The sequence below is a fragment of the Engystomops pustulosus genome, chromosome 11, assembly GCF_040894005.1.
Source record: "Engystomops pustulosus chromosome 11, aEngPut4.maternal, whole genome shotgun sequence".
Classification (NCBI taxonomy): Eukaryota; Metazoa; Chordata; class Amphibia; order Anura; family Leptodactylidae; genus Engystomops; species Engystomops pustulosus.
In genome coordinates, this window is record NC_092421.1 from 35,838,737 (window position 1) to 35,858,967 (window position 20,231).

General features: G+C 42.8%; 1 protein-coding gene across 1 annotated transcript in view; it reads left to right on the forward strand.

Moving 5' to 3' along the window:
- The first annotated feature begins 5,858 nt into the window (after positions 1–5,858).
- The window catches only part of LOC140105832 (microsomal triglyceride transfer protein-like), a 53,618-nt gene continuing 39,245 nt past the window's right edge, over positions 5,859–20,231 (forward strand). Inside the window, exons 1-5 of the mRNA XM_072129934.1 lie at positions 5,859–6,108; positions 10,186–10,379; positions 11,021–11,137; positions 14,199–14,306; positions 16,143–16,259. Of these exons, the coding sequence (XP_071986035.1) occupies positions 6,063–6,108; positions 10,186–10,379; positions 11,021–11,137; positions 14,199–14,306; positions 16,143–16,259 (582 nt within the window). The 5' untranslated portion in view covers positions 5,859–6,062. The remainder of the gene's footprint in view (positions 6,109–10,185; positions 10,380–11,020; positions 11,138–14,198; positions 14,307–16,142; positions 16,260–20,231) is intronic.

A 20,231-nucleotide genomic window follows, 5' to 3' on the forward strand; every position in this document is an offset into this window, starting at 1 on the left:
TGGGTGGTTTATTTCCAGTAACCAAAGTCACAAGCAACACTAAAGTGAATATTCATATAAAACATAAGTAAATTACACCAGCCTTTGTATTGCCTTAATATATTTTTTACTCACATAAGAGGTTGTCTTTAGCTAGAAATATTAGTAGTATTGTCTAAGTCATACCAGTACATGAATCAGCTTAACCCCTTAACGACCCGGCGCTTTTTAGTTTTTTCACTTCCATTTTTCACTCACCACCTTCAAAAATCTATAACTTTTTTATTTTTCCACATAAAGAGCTCTGTGAGGGCTTATTTTCCACGTAACAAACTGCATTTCATAGTTACAGTATTTAATATTCCATACTGTGTACTGGGAAGCTGGAAAAAAAATTCCAAATGCAGTGAAAATGGTGAAAAATGCATTTGCGGCGTTTTCTTGTGGGCTTGGATTTTACAGCTTTCACTGTGCGCCCCAAATGACATGTCTACTTTATTCTTTGGGTCGGTACAATTACAGGATACCAAATTTGTATAGGTCTTATAATGTTTTCAAAAATTAAAACCTCCTGTACAAAAATATACTTTTTTTATTTTTCCATTTTCTGGCACCAATAACTTTTTCATACTTCATAGTTGGGAGGTGTCATGTTTTGCGACTTTTGATGGCGTTTTCATTGCTTTCATTTTTACGACTGTGCGACCTTTTGATCACTTTTTATTGATTTTTTTATATTTTTCAAAATGGCAAAAAAGTGCAGGGTTAAACACAGTGAAAAACTGTTATTATATTTTGATAGATCAGGCATTTTTGGACGCGGCGATACCTAATGTTTTCATGATTTTTACTGTTGATTAATATTTATATCAGTTCTAGGGAAAGGGGGTGATTGGATTTTTAGTTTTTTTATTGTAAATTTTTTTTTTTTACTTTTTTATTTTTACTTTTACTATTTTTCAGACCACCTAGGGAACTTTAACCCTAGGTTGTCTGATCGATCCTATCATATACTGCCATACTAAAGATTTTCCTCCTCATTCATTACAATGGGCAATTAGCCCATTGTAACTAATGGGTAAAAACGAGACAGCATTCGGTCTTCGGAAGACCCAAGGCTGTCATGGCGATAGATCGCCTCTCCCTGATGACGTCACAGGGAGAAACGATCTGCGGCAAGATGCGATTGGGCGATTGCGGGTATTACCGGTAAGCCTTTGCTGCAATATGCCCGCAAGGCCTCTCCATGCACCGGGACTTTGCCTTCTATGAGAGTGAACAAATAACATCTGCATATAATCTATTACTACTATATTTAATGCTGTTTTGTGAAGATAACATTAGGGAAGTTGGGGCCCAGAATACCGGAGTGGCTGGCGGTTGCGGCCTCGGCACGCTAGTGTCACGGTCCTTGGTATGGGGACCGGAGGACTGTCCCACAGCCTGGCAGGTCTCCAGCAGGTGGTGTGTGCAAGAAATATGGAGGGAGAGGCTGATGTACTGCTTCTCCCTGGGGCAACACCTTAGTGTCTGTAGTATAAGTCCCTGGAGGATTGATGGGGGCGCCCTCGATGGTGACAGCCGTAGAAGGGACCAGACGGAGGCAATGTTGTGCAAAAATAACTTACAGTTCTTTATTCAAACCAACAGTAGGCAAAGCGCCAAACGATTCAGTACAGAGGCTGGATTGTTAGATAGTCTGGATGACTGGAAAGTGGTCATGGAGAGTGATCCTCAGGAGTTGGGTCACCAGCCTGGTTGTAGATGCAGGCTGGGATGTAGCTGTGTCCAATGCTGGAAGCTGCAGCTTTAATCCTGGGAGTCCTGTGTGTGTGGGCACTAGAGGTGTGTACCACACGCTGTCTCTGGTCACTCAGTAATCTAATGGATGCGCTCTCTAGGAGAGCTGGGTTCCAACAGCAAGTGCTCTAAGAAGTTTCTGAAACACAACCCCTGGAACTAACCCATCCCTGACTAAGGGTTTTGTTAATCCCTGGTCAGGTGGTCTCACTCTCCAATCACACTACAAAGGTGGAACATCATTGGATGATAACAATATCAAATACAGATTTAACCCTTGCCTGTCTAGTGAGTTGTACAGGCTCACCTACTGGGGACACACAGACAAAAGGGCTTATTCGCAACTACTCCTCTGCCTATACATTGGCAGGGGTGTTGCAGATCAAATAACATAATTTAGGCAAGGAACACACCAGACAGCGTGAGTAAGTTGCAGGGTTAGGTTTTTAAAAAAATAGCCCAAGCTCTGTGCATCTCACAGAGCAAAGCTCATTACATCTGTAAATGGAAAGAGTATAGCACAATTGCTAATCTAAAAATGAATTTTTTGGCCTAAATGCCAAAACACTCTACATTATTGTCACGGGTGCTCCTGCGATTCCTGTCTCGGATCGCGGGTGCACCGTGCCTCCCCGGGGTCCGGTGGCCGGCTTCTCTCACTTTCCCTGGGTCCCGCGGCATCCTCTGCTGCTCCCGCGGCTTGGCCATTAATTGGCACTGGCCATTTCACTAATTTTATATAAGCCTGTGTCTTCCTGCAAGCCCTTGCCTGATCTTTGTGTCTCACAGCCTAAGGGAAAGCTCTATTGCGATTTGCCTGCGTTCCTGTGTCTCCTGCGTTCCTGTGTCTCCTGCGTTCCTGTGTCCCTCCGTGTTCCTGTGTTACATGAGCTCCTCCATGTTCCCGTGTACCAGTGCTCCCCCGTGCTGCAGTCGTGTGTGCTGTGTTCTCGTACCCCTCTGCTTTGACCTCCTGTTGCTGACCCCGGATTGGACTCTGACGTTGCATCTCTGCCGCCTGCCCTGACCCTGTGCCTGCACTGTGACCTCGAGTTTGACTGCTGTTTCTGTACTTCAACCTTGGTCGCCACTGCAGACAAGTCACGCCTGAGGAACGACCTGGTGGTACAACGCCGCAGCTTGTCTAATCCGCTTTGCAGCGGGCTCTGGTGAAAACCGGGTACCACTTAGACTCCGGTCCCAGGTAGTGGCTTGTGTCATCGTCTGCAGTGGTCCAGAGGATCCACATCCCGCAAGTTTGACAATTATCCTGAAGGAAGTGTAGCCCGGGATGAAGCAGATAGCTAAATTCAAGACTAAGGTGGAGACAACTGCTATTTTCAGGCCCAATTAAACAGTTACTTCAACTGTTTTAGTTTAGAGACAGCAAAGAGACACAACAGACAGCATTAACAGAGTAGGCCAGGATATGCAACTGAGGAAATTAAAGAAACTTGTGTTATCTGCAAAACTCTATTAAACTACTATCTGCTGAGGTTTCTGCTGAGTTAAAAAGACTAAATTTGTGCAAGGCCCCCCATGGCAACTTTCCATCGCTGTTGAAAACATGTACGGGTAAACTTAGTGCCATATTAACCTTACTATTTCACAAAAGGGAATCTAGTATAACTAGGGTATGAAAAATGTCTTATATACCTCCTGGGGCTAAGGACTCAATGCCAAAGAGAGGAGGGAGACTACAGACCAATTGCTCTTACTTCCAATGTACTGAAGGTCATGTAGAGGATGGTCTTGTTGCACTTGAGGTCACAAACTGAACAGCATGGTCACAGCCTACAGTTCGTCAGCTTTGTGTTGGTGTTGAGTACGCCATGATCTATTCATTAAATTCATTGGTACCTCCAGTGCATTCACCACTATTGTCACTTACTTCTGGTGGGCAAATATGAATGTCCAACAGGAACTATTGAGTAGGGAGACCACAGTTTGTAAAAATGGAACCATTTGCAACATCCCCCACTGGGGCCTAGCCTTCTCTTGGGGCCTGGAGACAGCTGGGGCCCAGAATACCGGAGTGGCTGGCGGTTGCGGTCTAGGCACGCTAGTGTCACGGTGCTTGGTATGGGGAACAGAGGGCTGTCCTACAGCCTGGCAGGTCTCCAGCAGGTGGTGTGTGCAAGAAATATGGAGGGAGGGGCTGATGTACTGGTTCTCCTTAGAGTCTGTAGTGTGTGTGTCCCTGGTAGATGGATGGGGCGCACTTGGTGGTGATGCAGCTGTAGCAGGGACCAGACTTAGGCAATGTTGTGCATAAAAGTAACTTACAGTTCTTTATTCAACCAACGGTAACAACACGCCAAACGATTCTGTACAAGTGCAGTACTGGAGTGATTTTGGAGAGTGAACCTCAGGAGTTGTCTCACCAGCTTGGATGCAGGGGCAGGCTGGGATGTAGCTGTGTCCAATCCTGGAAGCTGCAGCTTTGTCCTGTGTCACTCTATGTGAAGTTGCTGAGCTGAGGCCTAGCAGGCCTGTAGTCAGAGCTTGTGCTCAGAGCTCCTCCTGTGTTGAGATCTCGGCCTGAAGAGAGCTACTCTCTCTAAAGTTTCTGGAACTCTGTTCTAACTCCTCCCCTGACTAACGGTTTAGTTAATCCCTAGTCAGGTGGTCTCCTTCTCCAATCACACTCCAGTTACAAAAAGTGGAACATCATTGGATGATGACATTACCATGCTTTAACCCTTGCCTATCCAGGCAGAATCTACCGCTGCTCAATTACCTCTATATGTACTGCATAGGAAAAGGGCTTATTCGCAACTATTGCTCTGCCATGCGCATTGGCACAGACGTTGCACATGGACTCCTAGAATAGAGTTCATTAAGGTTATATATAGGTTAAATTTTATATTCTTGGTGGCAGCAGCATGCTGTGAGGCAAATATTGATTCGGCAGGGACTGAGGAGCTGCATAGAGTTAATGTAAAGATGGATGGATCTTAATATAGGGCAAGAAGAGCTCATTTGTTTATCTGTCGCCATATTCTGAGGGCTATAACGTTTTAATTCCTCATAAGAGCATCAGCGCATATGCACAACAGTGAAAATTGACCTTGTGCTATTTGTATTTAGAACAGACAGCACACAGCTACACTAAATGCAATACGTTTTAATAGAAAACACTTCCCACTGCCAATATTTTAATTGATCGTTTGTCCTATCCGTTAAAAAAATTGGCCTAGCCAAAATCGTCTTCCACTGATGACAAATATACTATTATTCATCCACAAGAATCCACCATTAATCTGGTTCCTCCCGCACTGCTCCAGAAGTGTGCACCAACTTTTTTTTGGTGCACCTTTAATGTAGAGCTTGCCACACAATTCTGTAAATGATTTTTATGCCATCCCACTTGGCTACTGGCTGTACCCTCTTATGGTCCCTCCATGCCCACTTGGCGTGAAGTTATATATATACACACACTACTACACCTTTCAGTGGGGCAATATCCTTCTATAGGATTTTGGAGAATAGTTGAGCATCGGCAATGTATCCATTTTTGTTAAAGACACGCAGCTTCCAGATAATTGTCTACACTGGATACAATGCAGCAAAGCCTCAGCTGTGTATTACAGAGAGAGTGGAGTTTTGCTTAAAGTTTGATCCCGTGTCAGGCATCGGTGACTACTGCCAATAATTGTAACCATAAATCATAGATTGTGAGCTCTTGTGTAGCAGACTCTTGACTCTTCACTCAACTTTTTTGACTTGTTCCATACTTTGCTATTATGTAGTGCCTGGCTCTGTCCGTGTATTCTCTGAGTATGTTGTGGTTATATAGATTTTTAGGCTAAAATATCATGTTTTGATTAACGTCAAGTCCTTAGAAAGTGCAGCCTTGATATGTGAGGTTTTTGGGAAGGAACATGGGGACATAGTGACCACTTCTGTCCAAACATCGGAGCTCTGTGCAGAGCTGGAAAGCGGCAGGAGAAGCTATGGAAACGAGGGATTGCAGTGAAAGGAAGTTGTAGTTTTTCTCTGCCTCTTCCTCCCCCCAGATGATGAATGGAGGAGGAGGAGGGGGATGTCAGAGCAGCCTCACACAGGAGGTCACTCATCTGTACACACTAGTCACCAAGTCTATGTAGATCTGATCAATGATTAATAAGGGCTGGATAGTGGGACCTGCTGTATACCAGCCCCAATGGTGTCCACCCCAAAAATCCTGAACTGAGATGACCAATTATTAGCTGAGAAGTTTGTGTGTGAACAGTGAGCTGCATCTCTCTCATCCTCCCTGGTGTGAGAACCCATTGGACAGAATGGCTGGAAGCCTCCTCCTCCTCATCGTCTGCTGCCTTACACTGGGTAAGTTGGAGAAACTGCTTTTCCATACTTTGGCTATAGATACAAGCGCCACAAGCCAATGCCTCCAGTGCTGAATCTTACTACTAATACCGTGCTCTCTATAACAAGGCAGCACATGTGTTCTCTGTATTTCACAGTTATGGTGTAGTTCACAGCCAAAATAGTGACAGATAAACAAAACCATGATTTTTGTTTACCACAACCAGATATATATATAAATATATAAATATACTGATGTGTTGGAAAGTAGATGCTTTGAGAAAGGTCCAAATTCTGAGGGTGAATGGGCACTTGTTAGCACCTGGCGAAGGTGGTTCAAAGGAAAACACTTGTTTCCCAATTAAGTGCCCACTTAATCTGGTAGAGCATGGGGAGTCATGACTCCAATCCCACAGATTGGTTGACAAAGACGCTAATAACTATGGTAGAAAACTGTAGTTACCTAGGGGCCTATGTATCTGCAGACCAGACAACTCCCAATGTTTAAGCTGCTGAGAGTAGAATTCATTGCATATGAATGACTGGGTGTGAGCGCATCTCATGATTAGAGGGATATACCATCAAAATCAAGAATGATAAACCAGGGACCTAGATTGTGGCAATCTTACATTTGTTATCCATGGACTCCATCTTTCTAAAATCAACTTTTAAAATTATGCTCATAATCCTGAAGTGCTATAGGGTGGCGTTACCAGAGCCTCTCCATGCTCTGTCTTCACAGGCTTCGCACTGTGCAGAAGCACTTCCCGTATCACCCGTGGGAGATTACAGAAGGCAGGGGGAATGTTGAGGCATAAGGGGAAGTGGTCCTGCACAGTGAAGCAGCATGTTAAATTACAGCACGGAGGTGCTCTGGTTACACCCCCCATAGCACTTCTGTCTGCTCTTTCAGTATGCATCCCATCCCTTCCCCCTGATATAATCTCACACAGTGGGAGGGGGAAGTGTGCCTGCACAGTGTAACAGTGAAGCTGCAGCACAGTGGGGTTCTGGTAACATCCCCCAGAGCCCTTCAGGCTCTTTAGCATAGTTATAAAATGTGATTTTAGAAGGAAGGAGGTTATGGGTAATAAATAGAAGTAGATTACAACATCTATTACTGGATCTATGAGTAAGTGTCCCTTTTTTTATCATAATGAATTCATGTCCTTTAAGGGGTAAAAGTAAGGATTTGGACAGTAATTTCCTGAGATCACAATCAGAATTTGCTAGGGTCTATTTATGAACCTTGAACCACGTAGGGTCTTGTTTCACAGACTGACCACACCGATGGTGGCGGGATTGCTTACATCATAGTGATCTATGATGCGCAAATTCCTGCACTGAACCCTGCAAGGTCCACGATTCACAGACCAACCCCAACAAGTGTGAAAGTGCTATTGAAGGCCAAAAAGGACCAACTGCTAACATCTTAATGGCAGATAGCACAGGACACCTACATGTACCAAAAATATTGTTAACAAATCTAAACATTGGGGCAGATTCCTGGATCGTGAATGGACACGGTCCATTCACGATCCAGCGGCGGGATCTCCGATGCGGATTCTGGTCTTCCGGCGATTCACTAAGGTAGCGCGCCCGATGTCCACCAGGTGTCGCTGCTGCGCTGAAGTTCGTTGGAGTTCACTGGAGTTCACCAAGCTATGCTGGGTGCAGGTAAGTGCGTATCGAGCGACAATTTTTTTTTTAAATACAGCGGTTTTTCCGAATCCGTCAAGTTTTCCGACGGCTATGCCCCCCGATTTCCGTCGCCGATGCGCCTCAATCTGATGCGCCAAAAACCCAGGGCAATTCGGCGCAAATTGATAAAATAACCTGACAAAAAAACGCGAATCGGGCCCTTAGTAAATGACCCCCATTATGTCCTCAAACGGAACTTGGCACAGACAGTGGCCAGACCAGGTTACTGCAGATCAGCTCCCATACATTTAGAGGACATCTACCATCAACTGATGGTGGACTGAGAAATCCTTCTTCTCAGAACTTATTTTATTATAACCCTGTACACTGCAATTTCGCCGATTTAGAGTCCTACCTGTTCCCTGACGTCACCGGCTCTCTGCAATCCGAACGGGTGGGATGGGGTGGTACCAGGCCAGACTGGAAGAGTGAGGGGGGACTGAATAAATTATAAGATGAGGCACTCAAAGGTGCTCCGGTGACTTTAGCCTTAGCATCATTTTTTTAACTGCCCACCAACTTTAGATGATGGGCAGTGCTGGTCCTAGAGGCTGTGGCAGACCCAGTTCAACTCTGTTCAATATCTCTGCCCCACGGGGACTGTTATACATGTCCAATTTCAGTGGAAAACTTGTAAAAATACAAATAAAAAAAAATTGTGAAAATATTTCACAAGAGTTTTTTATGACTTATTAGGGGACAAATACAGTAAAAAACACAAAATATAAATGTATTTAAATATATTTAAAATTACATATTAATATTTCCCAATAAACTTGTAAAAAATCCCCCACCGTAACAAAAATAACACCACAAACATCTACAAGGTAGCACACAAAAATGTAATTGTGGCTCTTAAACCAATACATCAGCAAATTCTCAAACATGGTCATTAAAACCTCTTTAGGCCTTGTTGTTATGTGGCTATCTGTTAAGAACTTAGGATAGGAATGGTTGATCCTAAGGCCTCATGCACATGATCGTTTCTGGCAGACCGTGTGTCCTTGCATGGGGACCCAGCTGGAAGGCGACTTCGCAAAAGATGGGACGGGTCCTAGGTGGCAGGGGTAAGGAGCATTCACCCCCATCTCCAACAGGCTGAAAACTTTACCCTTATACAGGCTGCAGCCCTTATACATTTGTGTGCATTCAGACTGACTGGTTCACTTTAACATCATATTAAAGGACATCTACCACCAGGCTGAAGGATTGTAAACACAGCACACTGACATACTTGTGTGTGCCCCTCTAGCAGGATCCACCCTTTTTAAGCACCGTAAGACACACTTTTTAGCAAGAAAAAATCTTGCTAAAAAGTGCCTGTGTCTTATAGACTGAAGGTCAGGAGGATCCAGCACTGCCAGACCTCCCTTACTGCTGTAATGGAGATCGGATGATGTTCTGACATAGCGATTCACCCGATCTCCCGATCTAAGGTGTCCCGACATGCCTACTCACTGCCTATGGGACCTGTGGTGATGTCAGAATCATTTGACTGATCACATGCTTCCTACTCAAGGTCCTGATACTGCCGATAATGGGGACATGCTGCACTGAGAAAGGGTAAAAAGAAGAGGAGCGGAGGGGGATTGAGTGTGTTTGTATTCATGTATATAGAAGTGCCCAGTATGTTCCGTATGGGAGTATAGCAGGGCTGTGTGTGTGTTCATGTGTATATCAGTGCCCAGGGTGTTCCTTATGTGTGTATAGTAGAGCTGTGTGTTTATGTGTATATAAGTGCCCAGTGTGTTCTTTATGTGTATATAGCAGGGCTGTGTGTGTTTATGTCTACAGTTGTGCCCAGTGTGCCCTTATGTGTGTATAGTAGAGCTGTGTATGTTTACGTGTATAGTAGTGCCCAGTGTGCTCCTTAAATGTGTATAACAGTGCTGTGTGAGTTTATGTCTACAGTTCTGCCCAGTGTGCTCCTTATGTGTGTATAGCAGGGCTGTGTGTGTTTATGTGTATAATAGTGCCCAGTGTGTTCCTTATGTGAGTATAGTAGAGTAGAAAAATATGGTATTCCTTCATCCTGGTGGTAGATTTCCTTTAATAGGATGGTCTCTCAACTGTTATTATTATTACAAGCAGTCCCCGGGTTACGTACAAGATAGGTTCTGTAGGTTTGTTGTATTTGTATTGAATTTGAATTTGAATTTGTATGTAAGTTGGAGCTGTATATTTTATAATCGTAACCCCAGACAAATGTTTTTTGGTCTCTGTGGCAATTGGATTTTAAAAATGTTGGGTTGTCATCAGAGTCAGGATTAACAATAAAGCTTCATTACAGACACCTGTGATAACTTATTATATTGTGAGAGTGTATTAAAGTTTAAATTCATAAATAATAGATTCATAAAAATGTAATTTCTGTATGTTTTACGATATTCTTTCCAGACACAAGTTTTTCAGAAGTTCCATCTTTTGAACCAAATACTTCCTATGAATATCACTACACAGTGGATACATTTGTAGCACATTATGGCCAATCAGCAATGCCAGCATCCAGGCTGCAGATGCGTGCCACTATAGAAACCTCTCTTCTATGGAGAAACAAGGCCCAGCCTCATGAGCAGCTTGTACGACTGCAGGTAAGTGGTTTTAGAGCTGCCAAATAATGTTGCAGTTTATACAGTGCATAATTCTCAAGGTAAAGTCCTGGGTGGAAGGAAGTAAGGAGCAGCATGGAGGATGGAGCACAGGGTGACGGGTAGAGAAATTGGAGAAGGGCTGAACTGTGTCACTTGTACATGTAAGGGTACATTCACGGCCCAAGCAAACATATAGCCAGGCACCATGACATGGCAAAATACGGGACATTTCCTATAATTCACCCTTCACAGTCACAGTGTGGTGAGGCAAAGTGTTCTCAACACAAAGTGACCGGGCGCCATGCCCTGCCTGCCCTTTACCCACCCTGCTCCGACACGCCCAAAGAGCCACACGGGTTGTGAAAAATTTGAAGCATGTGCTTTCCTGTTTCCCTGACCCATATGCCACTTTGGGCGTGTGGGAGCAAAGCAACTTATACTTTGGAAATATTATACATAATTTTAGCTTTGGAAAACTCCTCTTATCTTATCTTTCTTGTGTATTTTATTAAACAGATCTAATATTTTATTATAAACATTCCTATACATTGTGAAAGTGTTTCAGTATCTGCACTTAACTCTCACTCTTCACTTAACTTTCACACTTTTGCTTATGCAATACTTGTTGATTTTCCTTTTAGGTTAAAGATTTTACACTTCATAACAAGTCGTCTGATGTAACAGAATACGCCGCCATCAATGCTGAGATGAGAAGCTGCCTGGATGCGCCTATTATTTACCACTGGAGCTCTGGGAAGGTATGAAATGAGACAGCAATACATATTTTATGTTATAGTCAGTAAATAAACATTATTGTATTGAGGTTGGTATAAAGAAGTAGTCCAGGTATATGAAAAGTAACAATGCTTCTGCCTTGACCAAGCAAAGGCTGATTTGGGAAAAATTTGAAAAAATAAATTAACATGAAATAATGAAACAGTCGTAACATTAAATGGTGTCTGGCTCTTTGACAGCAAACCCCGTAGGTGGCATAATAAAATAATTGTAATCTTCCAGTCAGTGTATAGGAAGAAACATAGGCAAACCAGGATGTACAATCACCTGGAGAAGCCCATTTATATAAAATAAATTTATTTATTATATTAGAATTCACCATATTTTCTTCTGTCTTTGTCATAATCGTCTGTTACCAAGAACCTGCCTCCTTACAATCAGAACACCTTACAACTGCCTGCCCTCTAGACAAACCCAACCTGTACAGAAAAAAACTAATGGAACACTACTTGTATCCCTCCTCCCCAAGAATTCACATGTAAAAGCTAATACTTAAAATAACTAACATTGTGTAGGATAGGGCAGACACATTTTGATCTGCCAGAGATGGTGAACCAGTCTATATAACCCATTCAACTCTACTACCAAAACTTTAAAACCATGTATCACCTCAGGCTACATCATCCACCCGCCAACGATCCACCCCATTTTCTAACCTCCTCCTGACTGGCCGTACTCTACCCAGCTTCCAGTCTGCTCTGTTCTCATAGGCATGGATATGCATGAATATATGTGCATTCATATGACTTACTATCTTAAGATGCTGGATGGTGGGGATCTAGTGGCAATGGCTGCTGCACAATCAAACCCCCTTTCCTCATAAACTTCTGCAACTGAATGTGAAACTGAAGGCATTGGATCCATGGCTCCATTCATTCTTTCATGTACACAGATCAGTCATCCTGGTCCATTTGCAGAGGAACAACCCCTCGTCATGATGTTGTCAACCCCAAATAGCTAGGGTGCTATTTGGATGAAACTCAGCATTCACTCACCGTTTAACACAACAAGTTGTGTTTCGCACAAACAGTTCTACTTTGATTTCATCTGACCGTATCACATTTCCCCAATATTCTTCTGGAACTCCTAAATGCTCTCTACCAGACTTCAGACAGGCCAGATATGTAAAGGCTCAAGCAGGGGGACACGTCTGGTACTGCAGGCTATGAGTCCCTAGCTTCGTAGTGTGCAGTGCCTTGTTGTTCATATAATAATAATATTGTACGATTGTTGGATAACACACCTGGGCTGTCCACACCTAAAGGCTATATAAACCCTAGTGGTGGAAATTTCCATGTCTGTGTCTTTTCTACTGAGAAGCTTCATGGAAGCACAGATGGGTCTGAGGCTCGCTACCCAGACACACACGGCCTGCAACCATCAGGCCTCTGCAGAATGCTGAGCCACCTACGAGAGGCTTCCATGGAGCACTGCATAGCAACTCCTCACCTCCAGCCTGAAGTTACTTATACCAGGTTGTGAGTAACCTCTGCCGAACACTGTCCAACCAGCAACCCTAAACAAGTTGAATTGTTCCTCACTGTTGTGGCCATTGCCGTCTTCCAGAATACAATCAGTATGGTTGAACTCCCTTGTCTTAGAGTCATCCCTGCATAAAGCTGCTAACATCAAGTGCACCTTAGCAACATGAGGGGGCACCATATAAGGAGGAAAGGACCACAATATAAGCAGGATAGAACAAAGCTATAAAGAGGAGACACAATATAAAAAGATGAACGACACACAATAGGAGAGAACGCAATATAAGAAGCAGGAGGAGGGGGCCACAATATTATGCTGCTTGTGCCCCTTCATCCGTCTGTCACCCTCTTGGAAGGTATCCCACAGATGTGTGCAAAGTTTTTTGAAAAGTTGTTTAGCATTTGAATTAAGCATTGATTCATTTAGATTGTAATATTATTAAAATAGCCTTGAACTTACAATGTGCTATATGAAGGACAAAAACGATGATCTTTAAATATGAGATCAATTTGGTTTGGCACCTTCAACAATGAACTGACGGAAATGAGTAAAGAGGCTGCAGCATGAATTTTGGTTGTGGTTGTGCCTGGGAGTGCAACTACCTATAGTGAACTTTAATACCAGCGACTACTATATCTATATGTGAATGCATTATATTATAATTCTGTAAGACACAAGCTACGGTACATCTGGAAAATGAAGCACATACCGGGTGCCTGAGCAGCCGCTGAGCAGCCGTCACCACTAGATGGCAGTTTAGCCCCTAATAGAAGACAATATTCTGCACATAAACTTGTTCTCTTGGCTGAACATCTCTATACATCATCTATTACTGATTTACTCTTTTTGCTGGTGCAGTCACTTTATGTCGAATTCTACAGATTAGAGGAGTGATAAATTACCACGCCTGAAAGACTGCGCTCTTATACACAGCAAATGCTAACAATTTTGTCAATGATAATTATCTCCATTTACATGGGGTTAATTATTATGACAAATGCTCCTACTTGGGAATCACTTCTTTTCATTGATTTTTTATGAACAGACGTTCCACAGTTCATCTATTAATTCAAGATTTAGGGATATCATTTTCTTAGCCAAATCTGCCTGTTTATGATATTACACCGTTTCCAGAAGCTGTCTGCAGTGCATCGCATCCCCATTCTCTTTCTGCGGGAGAGGAGGGGTCGGGAATCACCCGGCCAAATTGGCAAAGACTATAGCAGAAATCTGCTGACCTGGTCTTACAATCGACTTGACATAGATTGTACCCAAATCTACTAAGAGGCCGGAGCCTTCTAATAGAGACGGGAGCCGGAAACAAGGGCGGGGGGAATTTTAAGACTGGCATTTAAAAATGTTGGTCTCAATAAATTCCCTATAATATATGTATCTAAATGTTCTGATGCACTTGTAGTACACACCTAAACAATGCTATCCTAAAAGATACAGCAAGTCTAAATGTATAGTATCACACTGGACTTCTAGATAATTTAATAATCACTTTACTAAGATTAATGTTAATGTCTGCTTTGTATCCAGGTTTTAGGCCTGTACAGTACAGGTGAAAATGACAGCCTAATTCTTGATATAAAGAGGGGACTTGTCAGTTTGTTTCAATTTCAACCTCTTTCTGGGACTCATCTAGAGGTAAGTGGCCATGATAAAATCCTTAAAGGGGTCGACCACCTTAAGGAAAGTTTAACAGTTAGTGGGTAGTCCTGATAAGATCACCCATATTATACTCCCGCTGTTAAACCTTCCTGGAAGCCTCTGGGAGTTTCAGCACCAACCGGCAGAAGAGGGACTACCTGTTCGGTCCGTCTGGATTCCATTGATGGAGAGTGCTGTGCTGTGTTATTACTGCACTATGATATGCTGGCCATGTATAGACAGCAATGACTGCACAGTCCCTCCGTCACCCCGGAAGCCAGCAGAAAGGGGACATAACAAGAAGTCCCTGTGGGATCATGTGACTCGCAGCTCCCTTGAAGTGACCCTATTAGGGTCACCCACTTACCCTGTTAACCTTTTCTAAAAGTGGAAAACTCTTTAAGCATATAATAACAGAAGCCACTATCAAAGATTTTAAATTTATTGTAATAGACCACCATATTAGGGGGAAGTTATGGCATCTGGAACACTCTGCTGGACGAACAAGTATTCTACAGCCCTCTACATTCATTTCTATTCTATTGTAGGAAACTACAATGATAATCTAAATTTCCCCTCATTTTGTAAACATCTGTGTCCCTAGTGTGCCAATAACATTGAAAACTATGTCAGAGCATGGAGGATTAAAGGGAACATGTCACCAGCGACCGCCCTTCCCCACCCAGTGGGGCACATTTACTAAGGGTCCGCACGGCGCATTTTCATTGAGTTTCCCGACTATTTCCGATTTGCGCCGCATTTAAGTGGTGTTTTTGGGCGACTTTGCATGCAACACAAATCGGGGGGCGTGGCCGACGGTCAACCCGACTGATTCGGACTCAGCGCGGGATTTACAATTCAAATTGTGTCGCAAGACAGTGCACTCACATGCATCGGGAAGAAGGAGGTGAACTCCGGCGGACCTCAGCGGGGAAGCGACAGATGCAGGAAAATAGACGCACGATCTTGAAGAATCGCGCTGGACTTCATCCTTGTCGGAGAACGCACCTTGGGGATCGTAAAAGAACCGGTTAAGTAAATCTGCCCCAGTACATTTTAGATGTCTTCATACATGTTTCACTGTCCATGGGATTAGAGCCACAGTTCATCTAAAAATACTTTTATTTATGCCCTCCTTACTGTAGTCCTTACTAAGGATACAGGATAATGGAGGTGACGGGATCCAACATATAGTCAAGCTACCCGCCTCCTAAATTAGGCTGACACTGCTAACCCATGCCCCCGCATGAATGAAAGAAATTGAGAAAGTTAGACCCCTGCGTGACGCTAAAGAAAATTCCTAAGGTTGAAGTGAATAAGTAGGTTGAGAGAATAGTGGAGTGTATGTGACTCGGTTGAGTCTCCCTGAGGAGGGAGAGGTTGATAAAAATTCTGGATTTGAGAAGAGAAATCAACCTCCTCATTCACTCCACCCTCAGGAATTCTCTTCAGTGTCACATAGAGGTCTCTCTCTCATTCTTGAGTAGGGACGACATTAGCAGTGTCAGCCTAATTTAGGAGGCCAGGTAGCTTTACTGTATGCAGGAGCTCTCTGCCTCTATAAATGGATCTTTAGTAACAGAAGCCATCAATAAAAGTCTTTTTAGAAGAATGGTGGCTCCAATGTCATGGATGGAGACATCAGTAAAACATGTGTGTGGTTTGTGTGGGGGGTCAGTAGTGATAGATTCTCTTTAACTTAACAAAAAGTCACTGCTTAAATTACCATGTTAGCACTTTGCAACAAACAAAAGAGGTTTGGGTTGTATTTAAGAACTCGATCTCTACAAGATTTACAATCACTGCCCTGTAATATAATATCATTTCTTTTAGGAAGATGTTTCAGGGAGATGCCAAGTAACTTATAACACATCTGAGGATTTCATCAGCAAAACAAAAGATGTGAACAGCTGCATAACCTCGCAATTTGGCTATGGCTCAGATTATAAGGTGAGAACACTGTCAACAGATTTGTTAATGGGGTAAGTAGTAATTTGGTCACGCTACCGATCCGATACTGTTCGTCTGTAATCCTATTAAACCTCTTTGAGAATTTGGTATGTTCACTGCAGGTGGCAATGATTTTTGCTGCATTTGGATTCAAGGAAACCCACTGCTGAACTCCCCTGACAACAATTCAGCGGTGTGTCCATCATGTCTAGCCCCTGGCTAAAACATGAGACATTAGAGCTTTCTGCATTGCACTTCTGCAGGAATCAGAAAGTAAGAGTTCTCCTTATGGAGAAGTTGCCAATTAAGGCCACCTCATAGGCATGTGGAGATTTAAAGCCATAGATGCGCCACTATGGAATTCTGGGAAGTATGCAAATATGTTTTCCAAGGTGTTGAATGGAAAACAATACCTCATTGTGCTACCTTGAAAGGCAGCCCCCTTATCACAAAGTATGACCTAATAGAAGTCTAATAACATGATATGGGATTAAGCCAAACCAGTATATCTATTCCAGAAGGAACAGATTCCCAACTGTAGACAGCGCTGTTTTGACCTGGTTGGGTGTCCTAAGTATAGTGCAGGGAACTGGTTTTACTGTGTGAGAGGCTATTGACTAGGGTCAGAAGGTAAGAGTTCTCCTTATGGAGTGTTTGCCAATTAAGGCGGCCTTGTAGGCATGTGGAGACTTAAAGCCATAGATGCTCCACTAGGGAATTCTGGAAAGTATGCAAATATGTTTTTCAAGGTGTTAAATGGAAAACAATGGGGCTTATTTACTAGGGGTCCGCGGATCACACTTTTGTCGGCTTTTAGAAATTTTCGGGACTTGCGCTGCTGTGACAGCTATTTAGACGGGGATTGTGTCACACACGGTCGGATTTTGGCACCGACTTTCATGTGACAGAAATAGAGGGGCGGGCCGTGGGACTATCTGACGGATTCGGACTCAGTGCAGGATTTAACTTTAAAATTGTGTCACAAGACAATGCACTTGCATACACCAGGAACAAGAAGGTGAATTCCGGGGGACCTGAGCGGGGAAGCAACACATGCAGGAAATCGGGCACACAATCTTTGTGAATTGTGACAATGTTCATTCTCCGCACAGCGGAGATCGCGCAGGACCGGGTAAGTAATTGTGCCCAAATGCCTCCTTTTGCTACCTTGAAAGGCACCGCAGACATACTGCAGAAACATACATCAAAAAACGCCTGCCCACTTGCTTATCAACACTTGCAATGTTGCAGGGTCCTATCCGCAGCAATAGTTAGAGGAGTATTATCATCTGGGCGTTGACATTTAATTTTATTTATCTGCCATATACATGCATTTCTTAAATTAGATGCTTTTTCAAAATAACGTACATGTGTAAAGATAACTTCCCATAAATGTAGTCATGTTGTCCCATAGAAATGAGATTGTTGTCCTTGGATGCAACCACCACTGCTGGAGTCATTGCACAAGGAAACAAATTGGCCCACATTTATTAAAGCCCCTGCACCAGTTTTTTTGTCTGATTTGCACATTCTTTTTAGTGCAGACTGCTTGTACATGTATTTATGAAGTGTCTGTGCACTATACACAAACACAACACAAAATTCTGCACATAAAAAGGTGTTTCGTGCCCAGTCGAAGCTTGTAACACATTTATCACGTGGTGTCCAACAGAATTGTGTAACACGCTCTATGTTAAAGGTACACCAAAAAAAGTTTGTGCACTCTGTGAGTGGCAGTGCAGGGGGCGTCAGATTCATGAAGAACGTGCACCTAAATTCATTAATCTGACGCACCCGACACACCTCACAGGCAAATTGCACATAGTACAGCTTGTACTATTTTTGATAAATGTGGACCATTGTTTTTATATATGAAATGACCAAAAGTTACTGCATGTCCCACATCTGTCCTTTTTTAGTAAATACTAAATCCAGGAGGTCTTACAGGACTCAATAGTGCATGTGTGGCCACTGCTGGAAGAGCACAGTGGTGGTCATATCCAAGGACAACTATCTCGTTTCTAACTAACAACATGGCTACATTTATGGGAAATTATCTTCACACAGGTAAAAATTCTTTAATAACATCAGGTTGAAGAAATGTATGGCAGATCACGATAGTGGGAAGGAGGGGGGTCTGATGAAGTCCAAGATATTGCCGTCTGCTCTGCTCATCTTGGAGAGCAACAAGGGGTGCAACAGAGGTTCTTCCGACCCTATTGGATCCCCTGTTCTTGTAATTTGTGGGGGGGGGGGTCTCATCACTGCAGACCCCCACCTTGCAGCAAGTAATGCCCTTTAGGGTTTCTTAAAAAACTTAGATGTGGGAAGTTTGAATCTTTTTTTTTACCTTTTCCTCTTACCAGATCTTTTTAAACCAAAATGATAGTTGGTGGTCTCTTTCCAGTATTTATATTAATACTTCACCTTTGGAACTGTCTGTGGTCTAGCCTGTAGGGTCAGGGCAAACTGACAGGTGAAGTGCACTACTTGCGTCAGCAGTTTCATAATTTCTACATTCTGGGCAGTTGTCCAATGTGTTCCTCTGGATCGAGACTGTCTTTTTTTTATTTTTATGAGAACATTCACTTTTTACTGACTTTGGAATTGGTTGTAATCCAAGTAAAGGCAGCTATCAGTTATAGTCTCTCAGAATTTACATAGAGAGATGTACAGCTCCCCTCCCCCAATGGAGCATAATCCATATGGACGACAATTCCTTTTTTTTGTACTTTTTGTTGTCATTTGCCTGACAGGCAATTGTCATACTTTGGTTCTTGACTAGGGTTGAGCGACAACCCTAGGGAAAATAGCGGCTTTGCCAACTGCATTTAAAGGAAACCAACTATTTGATTCGATGCCTTATGAACCAAACATACCTTGAGAATGCTGTAGCTACACTGATGCAGAAACATATCTTGTTTAATCCGTGTGCTGAGTGGTTTTACTGAAAAAACAATTATAAAATTATGATAATGAAGCCCAGTTGCTTCTGTGCCTGGGATCAGCGCTTTTCCTTTCACATTAGTTATGCACTGCACCAGAGGATGACTTAATCACTGTTCTTCCTGTCAGGCGGAATAATCAATTGCTGCACCATCCCCCAGCTGCTGTGTATAAGCGATCAAGCTCAGGTTGATTAGTTCTGTCTTGGCTGTTCAGAAAGCTCCCTGTGTAATGTTGATCCAGCTTTCTCAAGGTCCTGAATTTTAAAATAGTTTTTTCAGCAAAACCACTTAGCACAGGGATTAAATAAGATTTGATCCTGCATCAGTGTAGCTACAGCAGTCTCAAGGTATGTTCGCTTTGTTTTCAATAATTTTTATTGAATTTTTAAGACAATAAAACATTTTAAAAACATAAAACTTTGTTTGTCAGTTGTATGGCAATATAGATACATTTCTCGTAAAGTACACAATATGTATAGTCTTATAATTAGCTTAAATAGCTCAGTAAAAATCTCCTAAGCTGAAGCTCTCTAATACATATAAATCTTTCTGACAATACAGTAAAACCAAAAATAAAAGAATCATAATGTGGGGGGGTTAGACGGAAGGAAGGGAAGGGAGATTAGGTACCCCTGGCCTGGGGTGAGAGTCCAAAGAAGGGCCTAAAATACCAGAAACACTACTCATTCAGTAGAGGAATATGTGATCCAGTCTTGCCAAATTTTTTTAAAGATCGCTTCTTTATCATGTAACATACTGAACAACTTATCGTTAATCATAATCCAATTTAGCTTAGATTTTACCAAATGCAATGGAACAACAGCTTTTTTCCACGAGGTTGCTATTGCGATCTTAGCTGCTAAGAAAAGATTAGAAGTAAATCTATGTTGTGCAATCGAGAGGTCTGGTATTGTCCCATTCAGAAGTGCGTACACAGGAGAGAGCTTAAGGTTTATTTGCGTTATGGAATATAACATATTAAATATGCGTCTCCAGAACCGCTTAACCTTAGGACAATGCCACC